Source organism: Aythya marila (genome assembly GCF_965140915.1).
Source record: "Aythya marila genome assembly, chromosome: 3".
Classification (NCBI taxonomy): domain Eukaryota; kingdom Metazoa; phylum Chordata; class Aves; order Anseriformes; family Anatidae; genus Aythya; species Aythya marila.
Window position 1 is genome coordinate 3,334,268 of NC_139044.1, and position 20,527 is coordinate 3,354,794.

A 20,527-nucleotide genomic window follows, 5' to 3' on the forward strand; every position below is an offset into this window, starting at 1 on the left:
CCACCCTCCTGTGCCAGCCACCCAGGGTCACAGAGAGGGGCTGCCTTCCAGTGCAGGCTCTGTTCATTGTCTGGGGCTATATTTTTGTAATAATATTTTAGGAACATGGTCGGAATGGCAGAGGCATGCCTTGACCTCTTCTGTAGAGGCTGGGCAGTGCAGCATCTCCTGCAGCTCCACGTGCAGGTGCTGGCCTCCAGCTCCCAGAGCTGTTGGGGGCATATCCCAACACCCGAAGCTGTCCAGAGGGGAAAATGCACCAAGACCAGGGGTGGCCTTGATGCTGGAGGAGGTCTCAATGGAAAACTTTGAAACAAACAGGGGTTCGTGCATGCTCATGCACAAATAACTCAGTGGAGGTTTAGGAGAAGAGCATCAGTTGGTATGAGTGCTATGGGTGGTGGCTCAGTACCAAGACCCTACTAATGAAAGAAATGGAAAACAGTAGAAATAAACATTGCCTTGTGAAGGATCTTGGAGAAAGAGACTTGGAAAGAGGAGCGAAGGTCACTCTCAGCTCTCCTTAGGGCTCTTAGTGCCAGTAATGACAGCAGCTGATGCTGCATGGCACTCTGCCCCTCCCTCTGCTTTCCAGTTAAACCTAACTGGGAGGAGGTACTTGGCTCTTGTGAGCTTTTGTGTTTGTGTGTGTCAGTGCATGTACACAAGTAGCCTTCAGTCTTTTTATTCTCTGTGATATCTTGACACACAGAAATATGTATCTTAAGTTTTGGCCACAGACATCGCTCGGAGGCTGTCAGCCAGCAAAGCACGTGAGCGTGTTCCTGCAGCTGGCAGCGCGCTCAGAGGTTTGGCAGGAGGAGGTGGTGAGTCCTCTCTGAGTGCTGTGCTCAGGTTTATAATAAAATGAGAATATCCATGCTGGTTTTTGAAAGGGCTGATAATGATGATGATTTTGGAGCTTTTGAAGGCTTTCCATGTGCCATAACTTTAAGTGCAAAAGTGACGTGCAGAGCCTGATCTTCGCAAAACCCATTTGCGGTCCTTCCCCTCACAGATAATCCCACATCCTTCTGTAGCCTTGGCTTTACGGGAGCAGACAGAAGGCTTTAGGTTCCTGCAGGAAATGGAAATTGTATTGATTATTTGTAACTTCTGAGTGTATTCACCAATGTACTGTTAATTTACCAGCTGGGGAGCTTGAAGCTTTTTGCTAAGCAGTGAAAGGCCTTGGGAGTTGATTCTTCTTCAGCTTTTCTCTCAGGAAGCCAGCTGAATAGAGTACAAGGTATGCTGTAATATGTTGCAAGAGTTTATGTAATACCTGGGAGTTTGTTGTAGCAGAAGAAATGGCTGCTCTTGCACCAGTTTTGTCGTTCAGTTTGCCATCACTTGGCAGATGGTGTAAGTGTCGCATTACTGAATATTTTTAGGGATTCTAGGGGTCCTCGGTCACAGAGATGGAAAATGAACTTGGCAATCAGGTACAGCAAACAGGTGGAAGGCATCTTATGAAAGGACAGCCTCTTCTTTCCACAGTTACATAATAATCTGAGCGAGATGGTGTGGCCACCCACTCATGGCCTGTGCCAGCAGCGGCCTAGCGCTAGGCAGGGCCTCCTGCTGTGGTGAAAGCCTCTGAAACGTGATGGCGGGTCGCAGCCTTTGTTGGTTCTGTAGGGAAAATCCTGTTTTTTCCCCGATACAAAATAAAGTTTTCAGTTCGTCACAAATTCAGCTTTGCTTTGTGAACAGTGTAACTATTGAGAACTGCACAGCCTCTGTGTACGCTGACCGAAGAGTCCGAATTGTTTTCCTCGTACACATCCCACGTCATACTCATCGTTAAGGAGCAGCTCTCCGAAGTGTGTTCCTTATTTTGACCCAAATAATTTAAACATGGGTTCACGGTATGCAGTATTTGCAACCTAGAGGAACTGAAGACAGGCTTAATGTCAATGGACGTGGGAGTCTTTTGGCTTATTTTCTTTCACTCGTTAAAGTCTGTGCAATCGTGTTCCCTAAAGCACGGCAGGTTTTGGGTGGATGAAATTGTCACCAGTTCTGTGGAGGCATTTTGCTTAGCACTTTTCAGTGGACATGATAGTTGAATCATTTGGATTTCCAAGAGCATAGTTATGACAAATTGCTGCAGGAAGGAGTTTTAAAACATGTTAAAAAGAGTAAAATAGGTTTTCAGCAGTATGCATTGAGTGCAGAGGCTTAACAGGCGTATAGTGTAAAGATTTTATTGTTACTCATTTACAACGTCTTGAATAATTTGAGTATCATGACCGTCTTAAAATCATTTTCCTAAAACTTTTATATTGCCTCATGAAGCACACACTAAGTCATCTTCTCTGGTACCCATGTAGAGCACAGACAATTTTCAGATCAGATAAAAAATAATCATGCAATTTATTGATTCATATGTTCAAAAAATTGAGGAAAAAACTAGGCTGACATTTTTGGAGTTTTCATTTTTTAAAATAGTGCTTTATGAGAGCTTATTAATAGAGTTTTATGTTTCTTTTCATTTAAGAACAAAAGGAAAACAGTGAAAATGAAATAAAAGTCTTGGTAAGACAAAATACTTCACTTGACCCTGTACAGTAAGTCTGTGCCAGTAAAAATATTATTGCCATTTGGATCTGAACTCCTTCTGCATGCTTATTTCGTATCTCAGCCAGCAAACTTTGCAGTCCCTTTTGTCACTGCATGTTAATCCCGGCCCCCACCTCCCAGGTAACTGCACGTGTTTCCTTAATGTGTCTTTTTGCAGCCACTTTCCCTGCTTGTCCCTTGATTTCCCAGTTGTATCAGCAGCTTTGTAGGCGTTGTTCGGTAATGAAGTTGGGAATGAATGAGCTAACGAGCCTCCCTGCCCCTGGAAACAGCAGTGAGCACAACCACAGGCAGCGTGCAGGGATTTCCTTTTTTTTTTTTTTTCTCCTCCCCCTTAATTGGTGGTGTATTTTTGCTGCTTAGACTTTAAGAAGAATCTTTAATCCCAGATGCAAGGACACTAAATTTGTGTTTTCCTGCGATCTAAAAAGAAGGTTCAGGGCCTGGAAGCCACAACCACAATTTCCATGGGTATAGAAGGTGGCAGCGGTGACCATCTAGGATGCAGCAGCCTCCCCAGTTGTTCAAAACCTACATGCAGTCAGAAATCATTTCTATTTTAGTCCTTTAAAAGCTTGAAAACAATTAAAAAAAAATCAAAGTAGCATGCATATTTCTGGATTTGCACTGCTTGCCCAGAGATAGAAGTGAAATAATCACAGAGATAAAAGAGAAATTATTTCATTCAGTTGTATCTAAGTTTTATATTATGTTTTTGTTTGCTTTTCTGGGGCTGGTCTCAGAACTTCCACATCTGTTTCACAGATACAGCATAAAGGGTTTCAGTTCCTCCCTGAACCCTTTATCTCCCAGTTGAACTGAGAATGGGTGAAACCCATCACTTCCTAATTGATGGTCGGAGATAAGAGAAAACAGGACAAGGTCCCTCAGCTCTGAAACACTCAGTGCTGAGGAATTGTTTGAATGCAGTTGTTGATTGTGGTGGGCGATTCACTGCTGTATAAACATTCCATGTTCTGCGTAAAAAACTTAGAATAAACTTTCTGAAGGAGATATAAACAGTAAGCTCTAGCAAACCCTTGAAGAGATCGATTCTCATTTTTAATTCAGAAACTGAGTATTGCATGACACCAATTCAGTAGATAATAGGATAAGAATTGACTTTCAAACCAGCTTTTCAGCACTCTGCAGAGTAAGAAAAAAAAAATGTGTAAGAAATAAAAATAAAGTAGAATCTATACTTTTGCATTTTATTGTGGATCATGGAAATATTTTTCCTTCATGTTAGAGTGATATAAAACAAAACTTAATACAAAGGTAGGAAACCCACAGTAATAACAAGAAGCGTGATTTTAATCTTCCAGGCGCTTGCTGTGGGTATGATAATTGGCAGACATGTTTGTTTGCATTGTAAAGACATTTTGACAGATCAAGTAATCCGAGTTTGTTTTGCTTATTGGCAAACACTTGCAGGTCAGATGTGTTTCATTCTAAAATATGGTCTTGTTATCAGACTCTCCGTTAATAATGCATGAGGCAGGATTCATTTCTGGTTATCATTCGTTGCAAAGCAATCTATATTACAAATTAAAAGGTGAATGGGAAGAACTGCTGCCACAGGTGTACGTCCCCCTCGAGTCCCCCTCGCACTTGTGACTGGCTGTGCCTCTGCAGGCCCCCAGCAGCACATTTGGTGCATCTGTAATGCCAGCTTCGTGACCGGCATCCAGCCTAGGGGAAGAAACTCAGTTTCAGAAGGTTAAAACTGAAGTTTTACATGAAAAAAAAAAAAAAAAAAAGATGATTTGAATACCTAAGGGCGCCATTTGCTGTGTTGCAAGTCGGTGGCAATCCATTTATTTCTCTGGCAATGCCATTTATTTTGCTGAGGCTGTGCTGGTTGGCCCACTGAGGAAGTGGCCCAAAAGGCAGAGGTGGTATAACCTGTGGTGTGATTGATCAGAGCAAGTTTCCAAGCAGTTCTCAGCCACTTTCCAAGTCCCTCCCTTGCAGTGCTTACTGTACAGTCACCCCTGCCCATAGAAATGCCGATGTTAAAAATTAAGTCATATTGTTTCACCACTCTGGTTTTGGTATTTTCTACAGGGTTCCCTGCTCTCCCTGCTTACCTGATAGATCATGGCGTTTGTCGTTGGCAGCGTTTCCTTTTCCTGAATATTTTTTTGCTCATTCAGATCATTAAAAGAGAGTAGCTGTTTCTGGGTCCTTAGCTACATTCTTCATAATTAGATTATATTTTTAAAAATATTGAATGTAATAACATAGTCGTAATAATAAAACCTCAGAAAAATATTTCAACCGCTTTTAAGTTTCAGAAGTAGCTTGAGATTTGGGGTGTCTCACTTAATGGGTGCCTTATTTAATATCCTCTCCCTGTGGGCGTCCAGCATTTCCAGCAAAATGAATACCATTAATTCTCTCAGGCTGAGCTCCCAAAGAACTAACTGCTTCAGAAAATCTGGAGTCTTTTCATCCGTTAGGGGTAGAAATGGTTTGAGTCACCTCCAGGGGTTGGTGGTCGTTGTTTTTGTTTTCTTTTTTTTTTTCTTTTTTTTTTTTTTCCCCCCATTTTAATGTGCCCTGAGCTGCTGCAGACCAATTCATTGCAGGAACTCCGTCTGCACGGTGCCGTGTGCGCGTGTGTAAGGTAATAGGGAGTGACTGGCTACGATACGTGCGTTTAAGCTACTCAGCTGAAAATTACTGAGCATTAAAATCCACTGGGAGTCACACGACTTCTAAATTAGGAAAGCACATGTCAGTCAGTGTGTGGAAATGAGCCCTCATACAAGAGCAGCTTTCAATAAGAAGAATGAGTATTGTTCCCTAGAGGACATAAATCCTGGTTTGGCCACTCCATAGCAGCTTTTACTATTTTTCTAGAAGCATGCATTGCCTTTTGTTGTTATTTTTTTCCTGTATTTTGTTGTATTGTGCATTTCTGTTACATATGTCTCATGGGCCAGCTATCAAGAGACACCCTGCTGGGCTGTGGTGTGACGAATTTTCAACTGCAGACAAGGTATTGTGGGGTTTGAAAGAAACATGGACAATGACAAGTGCTGGACAGCTTGTAATTGTTTAAATGGATTCTTATTACATTGTGCAGTGACACAATAACTCTGAAAAATTGGCCAATTTGACCCCAGGTTGAAGTGAGCACAGTGCTGTAGGGTAAAGGGGCATTTTGAGAAAGGATGGCACTTTACAGCTTATTCGGTGTGGTCTAGACATCAGTCAGGATTTATTTTGCTATGATTAAAACATGTATTTTCAGTGTTTAAATGGCTTAGGAGTCTGTCCCATCTCAAAAATTATATCACACACCTTGAAAATCCGTGGGATTTAGACAAGTAAGTTGAATCCTGTCGACTGTTAAGCTTTGTTTGTGCCGAAATCCACGTGGTTGTGCTTTGAAAATAGTATTTCTTTGCTTTTTGAACCAAGATAGGTAAAAGTGAGGCTGGAAAATCTTTATGGTCACAAGTGATTCAATTTTCATCAGTGACACGATCTCCGTGCAGCAGAGCTTAGTTTGCGGCGTGGGCAGAGGACTCTCAAGGTAGGGCAGCGCTGGCTGGCTTGGTCTGCTCGGGGTTTGTAGGGCCTCTGTGGCCTCTGGAAAGGCACAGTTAAAGTCATCCTCGTGATTCGTTGGTAAGGTGCACCAGAATAGGTTTCCATAGGTTTCTTTATTTTGTTTCTAAATTGAAACGCTAAAGTTATAGTCAAGAAGAGCAAATGGTTAAGCAGGGATCATGGAGACACTGGGTCTCCAATGAAATGGATGAACCAACCTGGCTTTCTCCTGCGTTTGGTGTTATCCATCCATTTGACGTCCAGGTGACAAAAGAAATGACATTTCATGGGCTCTGAAACTGCTGTATATGTAAAGAAGTAACAAGATCTCCCTCTAGGTAAGACCAGTGACCAAACAAAAGGCAGCCTGTACATCCCAAACTATCCTGTGGTTGTTAGGGAAGTATTCAGGATTATCTCATCAGGGAAGCAAGTTGGGATTTCTCCTCTGTCCCAGTGATGCATCAAGCCTGGCCTGAAACCCGTGAGGTTTTTAAGAGCCTTTCCACTACCTGTGTTGGCTTCTCATTCAGCCCTCTCTGCTTTTCCAGGTATTGCTTTTTATTTCATCTCCTGACAAATACGATAGTATTCTTGGTGTTTTCAGTTTAAAAATAGCACAATGGAGGTGACTAATTGTTAAAAAGTACGTGTCTGAGGCACACGTTTTTTTGCAGAGGCAATTCATGCTCTGACTGCAGCCAGAAGAGCCCCACCAAGCAGCTTAGAACCACCCTTAAAGCAAACAAGGAAGAAATACAAAACTATTGTTGCTGCTATTCCTTATTAAAAAAAAAAAACAAAAACAAAAACAAAAACCTTGTTTGAAAAGAAAGAATGACAGAAAAGAGTGAAAAAGTCATTAAGGAGCTCAGCAAGGGCTGCTGGACAGTGAGTTTAAGTTTGAGGTTTAACAGGAGCCAACCCAACTCCGGAGTCGCACCCAACAGCCGTTGTGAACCCCCTGGATCCAAAGCACAGTAAATGCATTGAATTCCCAGCCATATTCTCAAGTTGTGAGTTTTCTGGGGTTTGTCCCGTTACCCCTGGCCGGGCTCGGTCTTCCCCACGTATCTCAGCAGCAGCTGTGCCCGTGTCAGCTGCAGGAGAAGCGGGGGAAGCTGTGCCATTAGTCAGCAGGCAGACAGCAGCGAGCTCCTTGGGATGAGCACCAGCCCGCTCACATTTATCTCCAGCGCTGCCTTGACACGTTAATTTAGTTTGTGCTTCGCAGTTCATACTCTGTTCATTTATGATCGTGTATCGGAAAAGGTTACAATTAATCAGAAAGTGGGTATGGAAGCTGGCAGAGCTAATGATGTATTATTGCATTATATTTGCTTTGTAGGAGAACGACTGGGGGATGTGCATAAAACTATTGTTAGTAAGTAAAAATTATTAAAGGATAACAACCCGCACCCATCTCCCATTTTACAAACTGTATTTCTTCTTAAAAGTTCTTGAAAATTAAGGAATTTAGTATTACTTTTGGCTGTAATCAGTGTTTTTGGCCACGTGGCTGCCTTGGGGGAAAATATGCCCTTTTTGCAGGGCTGGGGGGCATACTGGGCTTGCAGCAGATGAGCGTTCAGTATGTGTGAAGCCAATTTCCAAACCCTAATAGCCTGCCCGGCCCCACATGGCAAGGCTGCAGAGCTGGGGAACCACCAGGAACCCCTGCGTAAGAACTGCAGACTGCTGGACTGACGGCAGCGTGCGCTTCCTAATTGAAAATGAACTCATTGCTGGCTGTTCAAAAAGCAAACGTGTTGCTGGGCTGAGGCAGACAATGAAAAACAAGCTCCTCCTGACTGAGGGAGTATTTGCAACTTGGTCACATGCTGGAGCAGTGAAAGGTTTGGGTAAGAAATGCTTCCAGGCTTCCTGCCGAGCACAGGATGTCCCCTTGGTTTGGTGGGACACAGCATCCAGCTGCTGGAGGGCTGTCATGAGAAAAAGAAACTTGGACCTTGGGTAGCCAAGGTACGCAATTTCTAAAAGCTCCATTTTTAAGTAAAAATACCCATCTCCCTTCATTATTTGTATTCATTGTAAGGTTATTGTAAGCTTTTAAGTCTGACAAAACTCCACAGTCCTTTGCACACCTTCGGTCTGTGGGATCGTCTGGGATGGCAAGTGCAGCTGGCATTGCTTCGCAGATGCCATGGGACTCCTTGGCAGTTTTCAAGGTAGAGGACAAAATTAACTTTTCCTACTTATAGTTTTCAGTCTAAAAGGAGAGCTGCTTACTGAGAGGGGAAGAAAAAGCATCTCCCAGTTTTTACCAGCCTCTGGGCACTACGTAAGTCAGAACTGAGCAGACTTCTGTTTGCTCATTTGGTGGTTTGATCGGATTGCTCACATTTAGGATAAAAGATACAGAACACTCCTAACCTTTAAACTTCAGGTGTCCTTTTTTCATTTTATTCCAGCTGCCTCAGGTTTTACTTGCTGTAAGTGGAAAACCGCTCTCCTGGGCTATTTACATAAATCTGGACTTTCAGCTTTTCAGTTCATCAGCTTGTCTGAGTACCCCCCTGATCTCAAGTACAGGAAGAGGCAACCTGCCAAAACCTTAGGATGGAGCCCAGGTGTATGAGAGTGAATAAAGAGCAGCCTGTCATCTCTGAGTAGAAATCAGCAGGAGAAACTCAGGGACACGAGCTGGGCAAGGCTTTAGCTTTTCATCGGGAGGCTATTGCTGCGAATCCCTAGAGGTGTCCTGAACTTGGACACCCTCCTGCAAAAACCTGAACAGGTTCCTGTGGCACCCAAAATAACACTACTACCCTTGCGCTTCAGGGCAGGGCTGTAGTACACAGCTTACCAGGAAGGTACCTTCACCTGTGACCTGGAGGCAGCACAGTGGCGGGGCAGAAGGAAAGGAGTGAAAGGAAAAGGAGCCCCTAGGAACTTTGTTTCAGGTCTGGCTTAGATCTAACGGGCAGGCTGGGCTGATGGCATCTCATTCGAGGTGTTAGGCACTGCAGTGAGCAGCAGTAAGGCAAAGATGCCGTGATTGCTCCTATAGCACCTCGCCGGGATTGCTGTGCTCCTGTGGCAGCGGGATGGAGCTTTGTTGTCACCATTTGGTGACTCTATCAGACATTAAATTATTTGCTCACGGTAGCCTCCTTCAAAACTCCGATTTACAAACACAAAACGCATGTGCTACTCACAGCTGCATAAAGATTGGTGAAGTCTTTCCGCAGAAGCACCCCACTGAAGCCACTTAATGAGTCTTGTCTTTTCCTTTTTCCCACCAGGGCTAGCTCAGGGCCACTGCCATCAGCAGGAGCCGTTGAGGCAGCCCCTGCCTTGCGCTGAGCATCGCCCTGCACCACGCTGTAAGCAGCCAGACTGTTAGCAAAGCACACACAGGCATCTTGGTGGTGCTCATCCTCACAAAAATAGCAACGACTTGGGAGTGTGACAGCTCTCATTTCCTCTTGGTCGGTAGGGGTGAGTGCAGGAGGAGCTGGACAGAGGGATGGCATTTGCCGAGAGACCTGGCATGGTCAGGAGAGCCCTTGGAGGCTGTCAGGAGGGATTAATTTAAGGGTGAGTGCTCTGGCATGGGGAGGGATGGGTGAGGATGCCCTGCAGGCAGCCCCCTCCCTCTTCATCCACTAAATGCAGGCTACTGCCCCATTGCCAGGGGGATATTTTCATAACACATTCCATTAGGAAACGAGGGTTTCCTAACAACTGCGAGACAGATGCTGTTCTCCATGACAGAGAACAGGTAGGAGGAGCCTGAATGAACTTTTTCTTTAATAGGATGCCTTCTCTGCTCTCAACAGAGGCTTCATAGCATTTCTGTTGCACAGCTGCCATCCAGCATCCTGGGGAAATGAGAGGTCGGTCATCATCTCTTACTCCCAAAACAATTTGATAAGCCTTAGAGAACATTTTCATTCATTCTTTTGTCCACGCTGCTACTTCCCCATATGATTAAATGCTTTATTTTTTGTATCAGGTCAATAAAGCTATGGCTAAAAGATTAAGTCTTCTCTCTTAGAGATCTGAGGACCGGGCACCTTGTTTGGGACACGCAGGAGACCAAACCAGGGCTCTTAGGAGCCAGGAGCAGGAGTTTTCACTGGCTCGGCTGCCCCAGACAGTCAAGGAAAACAAGCAACATCATTCACATGCAGCAGCATTTCAGTGTGATGGCCTGAAAAAAGGAGGGAGTAATTGAAGTCATCATTTTGAGAAAGCAGAGTGAATGGGGGTCAGTTTGGGTACGCAGCCCACAGAGCCTCCTGTTCACAAATGCCATTTGGGGCTAGTGCAAATCCGCCAGATTATTTCCTCTCCAAAATACAGATACATCTGTGTGGGGTATATAAGGTTGTGCCCATGCCTGCAATTGCACACGAGGGCTGCATTCTTGGGGAGAAATCAGAGGAAATGAAGTTTCCTTGGATTAGTGCGTATATTAATTCCAGTTATTTAGAGCGACCGTGGCTTTGCTTTGCAATGAGGCAGGGAGACCTTGCAGGCTAATGAAGCAGGGAGGCAGCACTCAGCATCTATTACTGATGCCATTAGGAGCCAGTCAGGGCTCTCTGCTCCCTTGGTAGTGCCACATTTCTGTTTGCAGAGCCAGAGGAGAGGCTGCATCGCCTGGGGGCCTCCTGCCCCAGTCCCGTGGGGTCAGAGCTGCTGTCAGCCGGGTTTCCTGGCCGCCTGTCATGGGCACAGCCCCCCAGGAGATGCTCTCCGGCCATAGAGACACACAGCATTTGTGCTTTTGCCCGCATGGCTGAATCTGTCTCTTCTTGTACGAGGTGCTGGTATCCCTGTCTCTCCTGCTGTAGCTTCACGGTCGATTTAAGCTGATGTAAGCATGAGGTGCAGTCAGAAGGGAGAGCGAGTCCCGTTGCCCAGGCTTCAAATGCTGCCCCTGTGTGAAAGCGTGGCCTTGGCATCAGGCGTGAGACTTAAATGCTCTCCTGAGAAGGTAAAGGTGCAGCTGGGCCAAGTTCCACATTTACATCCAGCTGTAGTAGTACTTAAAACATGGAAGAGAGCAGCGTAACAAAAAGCAATTTAAAAACGAGAATAATGTCTTGAATTAAAGTAGTAATGAATTACTTCTTTAAGAAGGCAATGTGCACCAGTGCCAGCTTTTACCCACCGGTGTCTGGAGGACTCGAAGCATCCAGCAGTTGCATTAGGGAGCAAGTCCAGCGTGGAAGCCATGCAAGTTCTGGCACTGGTTAGATGAAGAAGCACATTTCTAGAGCTGTTGATTTAAAATGTGACTCCAGTAGGCCTGATAGATTCAGATCCCAGAGGGTGAATGAAATCAACCCAGATCCATTGATCTGACACCAGCTGCAGCTCGTGGAGCCCTGGAGATGATCAGTGAGTACAAGCTACTGCCTGAGCTGCTGGTGCTTCTGTTTAAGGCTCAAAAGTAAATAACCTTGAGCAGAAACCAATCATAAAGACTTCGGGCTACGCTGGAAGTGGTTCTGCAAGTACCACAAGGTATCGGGCGTGCCATCAACAAGAAAAATAAAAGGCCTGTGATGTTCCAAGCGATTATAACAGGTTTCAGGAGACTGAAGTTAACAGATGTGGAGAAAGAGACTGGCCAACAGGGCAGGAGATTTGGAGGGAGTCAAGAGAAGGGGAACAAGAGCCAGAGGGAAGTGTGGAAGATGAGACCTTCAGGGGAAGGCCAAGGAAGGCGAGCAAGTCTGCTCCATCTAAAGAAATTACGCCTAGGGGAGACATCACCTGCACACGCACAGAGGGGATGTGTAGAGCACCCAACAGGCAATTTCCAGACAAGGGGCCTGATCTTTTAGTGAAATACTGAGAGGGAACGAGGGTGGAACACATACTTGATTTATCATCCCATCTCTTTTAGGAGCAGTAATGCAACTGTATTTTCTTCCCTGAGCTTCTCCGGCAGCTGCTCCGCCTGACTCATAAAGCTGGGGCAGCAGCTTCCCAGCTGAGTCTCTCCTGTGATGGGAGAGGTTTTAGAAAGCTTCTGGCCTCCTCACCAGCTGGCTCTTCTATTTGAGGCAGGTGCTCCTGTTCCTGCTGCTTGAGGGCTTACTAAGCCCTGCTTGAAATGGCCACAAGATCAAGGTGGAGGGCTATTTTTAAGGCAATAGAGAGCAAGCAGAGAATTTTTCCAGGACAGTATTTCACTGAAAAGCAACAGGACCGCATTTCATTTCCCTGGGGCCAGGGATTTCTCCAAAGTCCCTTAGGCAGCAGTTTTCTGTAGTCCTTTGTAAAAGCCAGTTCTGAACTTGCCTCGATATTCCCAATGAGCTCTGCTTCGTTTAAGGTAAAATTGACCAAACCCAAGGACCAATCCAAATGTTGAGTGTTTTAGCGGTTTCCTATTCTGACAGTGAGCAAATACCTTTTTTCCTTTTGATTTGCAGTTATTTCCTTTTTCCTGCAGCCTCTCCCCAGCTGCCTCAGGAGGAAGACAAACCCCCACTCATCACTGGGACAAACAAAATGAAACCGCACCAGAAAATGGTGGAAAAATATCCAAAATAGTCACAAAATCAGAATCAAGCTCGGAACAAGTTGCCATCTTGACAGCTATTTGTAAGCATTTCTGAACAAATATTTTCAAGCAAAAGCATTCAAGCTGAGTACCCCTGACCAGAGGCATTAATGCTAAATAAATACTTGTACTCCTCCTTTCTCCAAAGAAAGGGTGCCCCAGTTCCTGAAACACACACCAAAGTTCATCCAAACTCCTCCTTTTAGGAGGAGCATGAGGCTGCACCAGAGATTGCAAAAAATATTTGAAATCCCAGTGCAAAAAAACTTAAGTTTTGGGGGGCTTCCATCATTAGAGACCTGTGTGGTTAAACCCTCCCAGGATGCTAACAGCACCTGGAGAATTACAGAAGACTTTAGATTAACAAGTCTCTGTCAACATCAGGGAATAACAAGTACTGGAGTTAACCAAAGTCTCACTTTCTGCCGAGTAAATGCTCTAACACTTGGTTTTACCAGGCAGCCAGCTCTGGCCAGCGAGGTACGAACAGGGCAGGTCACGTTTCTTCTGACAGCCTCCAGCTCCTTGCAGCAGTGGCCGAGGGATCCTCTGCTCCTCCCTACACCATGTGCACAGGGATCAGAGGAGCTGCCCCTGCTTCTGCACCTCTAAATCAGGAGGGCCCTGGCTGTAATTGGGGCCACCTGAGGGTGCTGGCCACCAGCCAGCGAGCTGCACCCGGCCACGCAGCACCCCAGGATGCGGCTCTCTCACAGCAACTTGTCTCCCTCTGAAGGACAAGCTCACACGATGTAAATGCATCGCAGCAGCCAGTACCACTGGTGAGCGCGACCCTTTACAAATGCAGATGAAGGCGTTTATGCAGGGTTAGAATTAGCTCTGTGCTCTCCCTCTATTTGCAGCGCTGCAATGGCGTAGGAATAAATTGCTGCTCGCACGGAGTGCTGGCCTCCGAGCAGAGCCGTACAGCGCTGCAGCCGTAAAGCTCCGGGCTGCCAGCTCTCCTGGGATGCACCCTGCAGATCGAGCAGAGCAGCTGGGAGAGGAGCAGAAAGTAGGACCCGGGGCTTTCTCTGCTAAGGATCGGGGCAGCTCCTTATTCCACGAGGTATTACGGGCACGTGCAGGTCAGAGACCGAGGTAATTCCCTGCAATCTCAGATCCTGTGAGCAGGGGGCAGATAAGTGCTTTCCAGGCATAGACCTCAAAGGTGGGAAGCGTGGAGTAAAATTAAAACCTCTGCAGGTGTTTAGCTAATAATGTCTGAAATTCGCCATGCAGGAGAGAGAACGGCTGCAGGCTGCAACAGAGCATTAAGATTTTCTTTCCCCTTTCCTGTTCCCTTGTTACTTCTCCAGATTTTTCCACCATGTTTGGAAAGAAGAAGAAAAGGCTGGAAATTTCCGGGCCCTCCAACTTTGAGCATCGGGTTCACACGGGCTTTGACCACCGGGAGCAGAAGTTCACGGGGCTACCTCAGCAGTGGCACAGCTTGCTGGCGGACACGGCCAACAGGCCCAAGCCTATGGTGGACCCCTCATGCATCACTCCCATCCAGCTCGCGCCTATGAAGGTATCGTGCAAAGTCTTTGTTTCTCCTCTCCATGGTATTTCCTAGCCTGTCTTTAATTGCATGTAGCCTCAGCGAAGCCATACTGCTTTGGAGTTGAAGTTGGGCTTGGTCTCAGCCCCAAAAAGCCTGCTTGTGCTCTCAGAAGGTACCCACTGCAGGGGGGGCTACCCTTGGGAGCCTGTTATCCCAATTTCTGGATGCAACTACATCTTAGCGACAGATTATCTGATTACTCTGCTGCAACCACTCAAGTATATTTACTCTGCCTACATTGCTAGAAATAGAAGGAAGTGAGAAGGAGGTGACGTGTCAGGCTTGGCCACCGAGCACCAACAGACAGAAAATATTTATCCGCATCGCCCTGAGCGGCTGTCCTGGCAGGGCTGGAGAGTGTGCAGGTACAGAGAGAGCTGCAAATCCAAATATTTAATTGCTAGTGCTGCAAGGAAAAATTATATTTATAAAACTTGTAGAACTGTCCCAGAGGAGTGTATATCATGGGTCTTACTGGGGCCATTCCTTCATGTTTCTGGGCTGCAGGAGAAAAAGCCCCAAATCCCAGTGGAGGCCCCAGACGTTGCTCTTCTGCAGCTTAAACCTCCTTGATAATTAATTTAAGAAAGGTGCTTTAGGCAAACGCAGTTTGGAGCAAGGGAGAGAGGGAAAAGTACATAGAAGTTAAAAAATGAAATAGCTTGTTGAGCCCAGCAAGGAGCTGAGGGAGGGATCTCATCACCACCCACTGCTGCCTGGGGGGTTATGCGGGTGGTGGAGCAGAGCTTCTTCGGGGTGATAAAATGAGGGGAAACAGCCCCAGGATGTGGCTTGCGAGGTTCAGACTGGACAGGGGAGGAGAAACCTTGGTTCAGAGGCTAAGGCAGCACTGGACAGGCACCAGTGCAGCCCTGGGATCCCCATCCTTAGAGGTTCAAGATACAGATGGGCAAACGTGCCCTCACTTAGCAGTGTTTCTGGGACTGCGCATCCTAACTACCAGTAGATGACACCTGTGTGCTGGCAGTACACGTACCCTTCACTGTCACGCAGCTGAAAGATAAATTTAGGATTTCATCTTCGTGTGGATTTTTCTGCAGCAAGCGAAAATCGGATAATCCTGAGAGCACGGGCTCTGTATTTATATTTCATAAGTGCTCTTTGCTAAATTTGCATTTACTGCCTGCTCCTGAAGGACACTCATCACTTGCTGATCAGGATTGCTGGGTGTTTCTACAGGACAAGGGGGATAAAAGCAAAGTCTTGGATTTTTTGCTGTGATCAAATATCTTGCTGTATGGTAGAGGCCCTGAATAACGTGGGGAAAAAAAGCAGGCAAACCTTTGGCAGCTAGGGCAGAGGAGCAAGCTTGTTTCACGGTCCTTTTAAACACCAAAATATCTTTGGGTATTTTGACACGAATGCATAAAGATGTTTGAAAATGAACAAATCCGTTTCTTATCTTGCAGTAGTGCCATCTTTTTTCCGTAGTTCTGGAGCCGCAAATCTGTAAGTTTAAAACGTTTTAAAATGTATTAGCTCTTCAACAGCTTACAGGCAGCGTGGATCTGGGTCTAGGCCTGCAGACGGACATCTGCATAGCTTTATTTGTGAGCAGAGCCCTGGTGATGCAATACACGCTGCGGGCTGGGAAGGTTCAAGCCCCGAATGAGTATCTGCAGCACTTCAAGGTGGGGAAAATCCCTGGCAGTCGTTCCCAAGAAATTGTCTGGTTTGCTTTTCTGTCTGTGTTTCAGAGGACTACATATGTCCATCTACCAGGGGCCTTATGTATCTGTATGGATCAGGAGTTCTTGGGCTACCAGGGTCCATCGTGCACCCTCCCGTGGCACATTTCCTGGGGCCGGGCTGTGTGTAACCCAGTCCCTGTCTCGGCACTCGGCGTGGGGCTGGGCACAAAGAAGCCCATCTGCAGAGGGACCCACAGGAGGGGCTGTCTGCGCAGAGGGAAGATGGGATTTTTAATTTTAGTACAAGAATATTAAAAGAAATTGTGTTACTCTATATTAAGAATTATGCTCTGTTTCAACGTAACTTACAGGGAGAAACTTGGAAAATATTTCATGTTGCTAAAGTAGTGCAGCATAAACATTTAATGAAGCTTTTGTGTGTGCACATGCGCTAGCACCTTCAGTTCTGTTCAAAAGTGATCTAGGCACCAAGGATTTTACGGCTTTGGTGAGAACTGAAGATCTGCAATGCTTTGCAGTTTGGGAAGATGGGAGCCAAAGGCTCCAAGGTCATAATATTGTTTACTGGTTTTTCTTCTGTCCATACAGCAGTTGATATGGCTTAATTAGCACCTGGTAAATGCACGGGGCTGTAGCAGCAGATTGATATTTGGGCATGTCCCGAGTCCTGGAGTTACGCTGGGCTGAGACACTTGGCCAGAGTTGACTGAGCAGTGGTTTCAGGTGATGTGGCACTTCGGAAGCTTTGCTCTTCTGCATTTATTAATTTCTCTTTTTAATTACATCAGTGTTGGCTACACACACAGAGCAAGGCAGAGGCATCGCTGCTAATGGGTGTGCCTTCACAGCTGTACGGCCTCACACATGATAGGGGTAGAGTTGAAGAGGATGTTTGCTGGGTTTTGAGACAGAGCTGGGGTTTGTTTGCTTTGGGCTTCACACAGAGCCAAAACAGAGGAAGGGAAAGACTTTTCTTGGCTTATGTGGGTTTTGCTGCCCTCCCCATTCGTGCTGTTTGCTCGTTTCTCAATCTGCCAAGCAGATAGGACCTGATGGCCTGTAGTGTATCCCTTCGGGTAAAAATACACTCAGTGCTCCGTCTGTCCTGAAAGCAGCAGCGCTGATGGAGAGGCAGCACCCCAGGCTCCCGAATCTCCTGGGAGGAGACCCCTGGGAGATCCCCTCCTGGGCTTGTCCGACAGATCTGCATGGGCTGGGATAAAGGCTCATGGTCCTGTCGCACGTGGCTGCCGCTGGCTTGTCGTGGTAATGTCAGAGCTTGAATGCAGACCTGAGCTGGCTGTACAAATTCATTCATTCCCAGTACAAGCAGAAACAATAATAGGATTCCCCTGCTCGGCGCGGGTGACCCAGATACGAGCAAGGGGCTGTGTGTTGGAGATGCTAGCGAGGATCAGTAAAACACAGCACAAGATCTCATGCAAAACAGAAAGCGACAACGATCTCGATAGCTTTGGGGTGTGGAGAAGAGGGAGTTTTGATAAAAGGCTGATTTTTCACTGAAAACATCTCTGTGTGAAAAATGTGAACTCTGTACGTCTTCCTGTACTTAAAATAGACCTCGTGAAGTACCGGGAGCCTTATGTGGGGGCTTCTTGCCAAAAGAGCCCAGCATTGGTTTCATGGAGGTGTTCCACTAAGATGCTTGGACGTCCACGGCCGTCAGCGGGAGCAGGGCAGCGCTGAGGACTAGAAGATGCCACTTGTTCCTGAGATGCAGGGTAACTGTGCCATTCACCTGCAGCAGCTCCTTTACCTGCCGCTGGGCTTCACAGGGCAGGGAATGTGGGACGGGGCACACTGCGGGGTCACTGACTTTCCTCTCCTTCATCCTCATGTTTCAGGGGTGTAATCCGTGTGGTTTGTGTTATCTGCAGTTTTAGTTTTCCTCACTGCTGCCTCTCAAAATTGACCTGGATACCACTGAATTTGCTGTAATCTTTAAAACCTTTTTAAGCTTGTACTACTGTGTGTCAGCCTCTGCATTACACAGAGAAAATATAATCAGAAAATGAGTTACTTTCTGTGGCTCTTTTAATAGCCACATATTTTCTCTCCCCTCTGTAGCTACTTGATTTTATTTATTCCCCCTGTGATACCCCTGTGGATGGGACAATTTGAAGCTCTTGCTTGAAGAAGGTTGGCTCCCATCCAGCAGGAAACCTCAGAGCCACAGCACTGCTCTTGCCAGCACAGGACCCGAAGGGCTGCTGACATCTCGTGGGCCTTCCTTGTAACCACATCGTGCTAATTGGTGCTTATGAACTCTGCTTTCCAGTTGCACGCTTCTCAGTCACGTATTGGGCCCGGCGTGGGCTCGTCTGGGAGGAGATCAGGTGAAGGGGACATTTCTAAAACAGGCAAAAAGCTAACACCTTGCAACATGGGAAATTTGGGGTGGAAAGAAAACGTTTTGCCAGTAAGCACTGTGGGACAGAGAGACTCAACCCTTGCAGAGGGCAAACTTTGGTGGACGATGCCTTGAGCCACCTGACCAGGCTTCGATGCTAGCTGTGCTCTGAGCAGAAGGTGGGGCTGGACAGCCTGCAGAGGTCCCTGCCAGCCTTTCCGGCCAGTTTCCTTCCAGCTTCCCTTGCTCATCTTCATTCACAGGTAATTACGGTCAGCTTTGCAGTTGCCCTGTAATGCAGTTCCACTCTCAATTTATTTTGATGACGAAGCAGGAATGCTTTTGATGCTACACGGTGCCAGAAGAAATTATCGCAGCATATTTAAGTAGATGCTCTTTCTTTCGAAGGGATAATGCTCCTCTCTTGAGGGCTGCTCAGTTTTCCACATCTCTGTGACAATGCTACTTCTGCACCTCCCTGTACAGACGCAATCCGAATATGCCACCTAGTGTCCAAGAATGCGTCTTACTGTGACATTGGCTTGGTGTGAGAAGAGCCAAGTCGCTGATTTTGTGTAATCTCGGAGGAAAGATTGTCTCTGTACAAATAAAAGTCATCCACAATATGAATAAATGGTAGAAATTCACAGCTTTGTTTATTATAACACATATCACTAGGTTAATATGTTCTCATACGTACTGCACTATACAGTAGGAACTTTTATTTCTGATGGTTTGATATCAGAAAATTGTAGGCTTTTGCATAAGTCTTCTCGAAGAATATTGTTACTTCATGCGAAGTTTAGCGTGAAAGAGAAAATGCCTGAATAAAAGAATGGGAACTTTTTTTTCAGATGAGCAGTTCATTTTATGGAAAGCGCAGTTTCAATGTGAAGAGTTTCAGCTGGAGGAAGACACATCTTAGAGATGAGAAACTATTTCTTCTTTTTTTCTGTGAAAATGTTGGAATACTTTGGTTTCAAAGATGGAAGCAGCCTTGGCAGCACTGGATGCCAAGCACCCCGGGAAGCAGCTGGGAACGGGGCTGTTTGGGGTGATGTTTCTGCTGCTGCCTGTGCCTCTCCGCTGACGGGGAGCTCAGATACAGTGAAAAACCTGCCCAAGAGCAATAGTTAGGAGAGAGGAATGCTATTGCTCCGCTAATACAAGGTTCTCAGTTCCTCCTACATCTTCCTTAAGTTTTCCCCATCCATACCAAATGCATTCAGTGGCATTAAGAAGTCTTCATCTCTGTCAAAAGCACGCTAGCTGATGCACAGAATTTTTTTTACTGCGGAGTCACGCTGGCAACCCGTAGCCATCCTAAAATGAGGGAAGCTCTTCTTTTTCACGGTGCTTTTTTAGCTGGTGTATTCTCGGTTATTCCTCATAGCTTTCTGAACAGGGAAGTTCCCGATCAGATTTGCAGCAGCAGCTTGTTTGCTTTCGTACCATTGCCTTTTTCCAGAACTTCCTTCGGATGAGAAGAAACTGGCATCATCATCATCATTTCAGTTTGACTCAAACAGAAAATGTTCCTCAGTTTATAATGAACCAGAAAAGGAACTGTTCACATAATTTTTCTGACCAAAATACCCCTCATAACAAACCCCACGTTCAGCCACGTGTGTTTGAAGGGTCTGTTTGCAGCTGAGATGCAGACACCAGCACCAGGGTTCATAAGCAGGACCTGGCCATCCTAGAGAAACGCTGCGGTTGCTAGTATGAAAAACCCTGACACCATTCAGAATAAATATTTTAAGTGGCAAAAAAAAAAAATAAAAAAAATTGTCACCTTCCATCTTCTTATTTGTGTCTTTGAAATATGCTTAAATGCCTCTCAGATTTTGCTGGCAGAAATAGGGTTTTATGTTGTGGTCCCTGTAGCTAATGCAGGCAGTGCAGGGTAAGGGGGCGATGCTTTGGTCTTCATTAGACCATGTAGACGTATTTAACACTGACCTGAGGCTGTAAGTGGATGATTTTGCCTCTCTGCCTTGGAGGGGTGACAGTCAGTTACCTGCTGGTCACGTCCCTCGTTTGAAAGGTCCCCAGCAGCCCCAAAGGAGCTTGCATTGATCTGCTCACATGAGAAAGGATTTACTGGGCCCATAGCAATGATAGACAGCAATATGGATTACAGAATTCTGTGCATAAAGATGGTGTTTTTTTCAAGAAAAATTCATAAAAGAATGTTTTTAAATACTGTTTGTATCAGCATA

The 20,527-nt window shown here is 46.0% G+C and overlaps 1 protein-coding gene across 3 annotated transcripts in view; it reads left to right on the forward strand.

Annotated features, from left to right (window-relative positions):
• Positions 1–20,527, forward strand: part of PAK5 (p21 (RAC1) activated kinase 5) — an 82,438-nt gene that overhangs the window by 30,609 nt on the left and 31,302 nt on the right. For 2 of the 3 annotated variants that reach the window (XM_082757575.1, XM_082757576.1), the window contains exon 3: positions 14,014–14,228. In XM_082757575.1, the coding sequence (XP_082613701.1) occupies positions 14,025–14,228 (204 nt within the window). In that variant the 5' untranslated portion in view covers positions 14,014–14,024. Of the gene's footprint in view, positions 1–12,685; positions 12,736–14,013; positions 14,229–20,527 lie in introns of those variants that run through there. The other variant, XM_082757577.1, reaches the window with a different exon arrangement.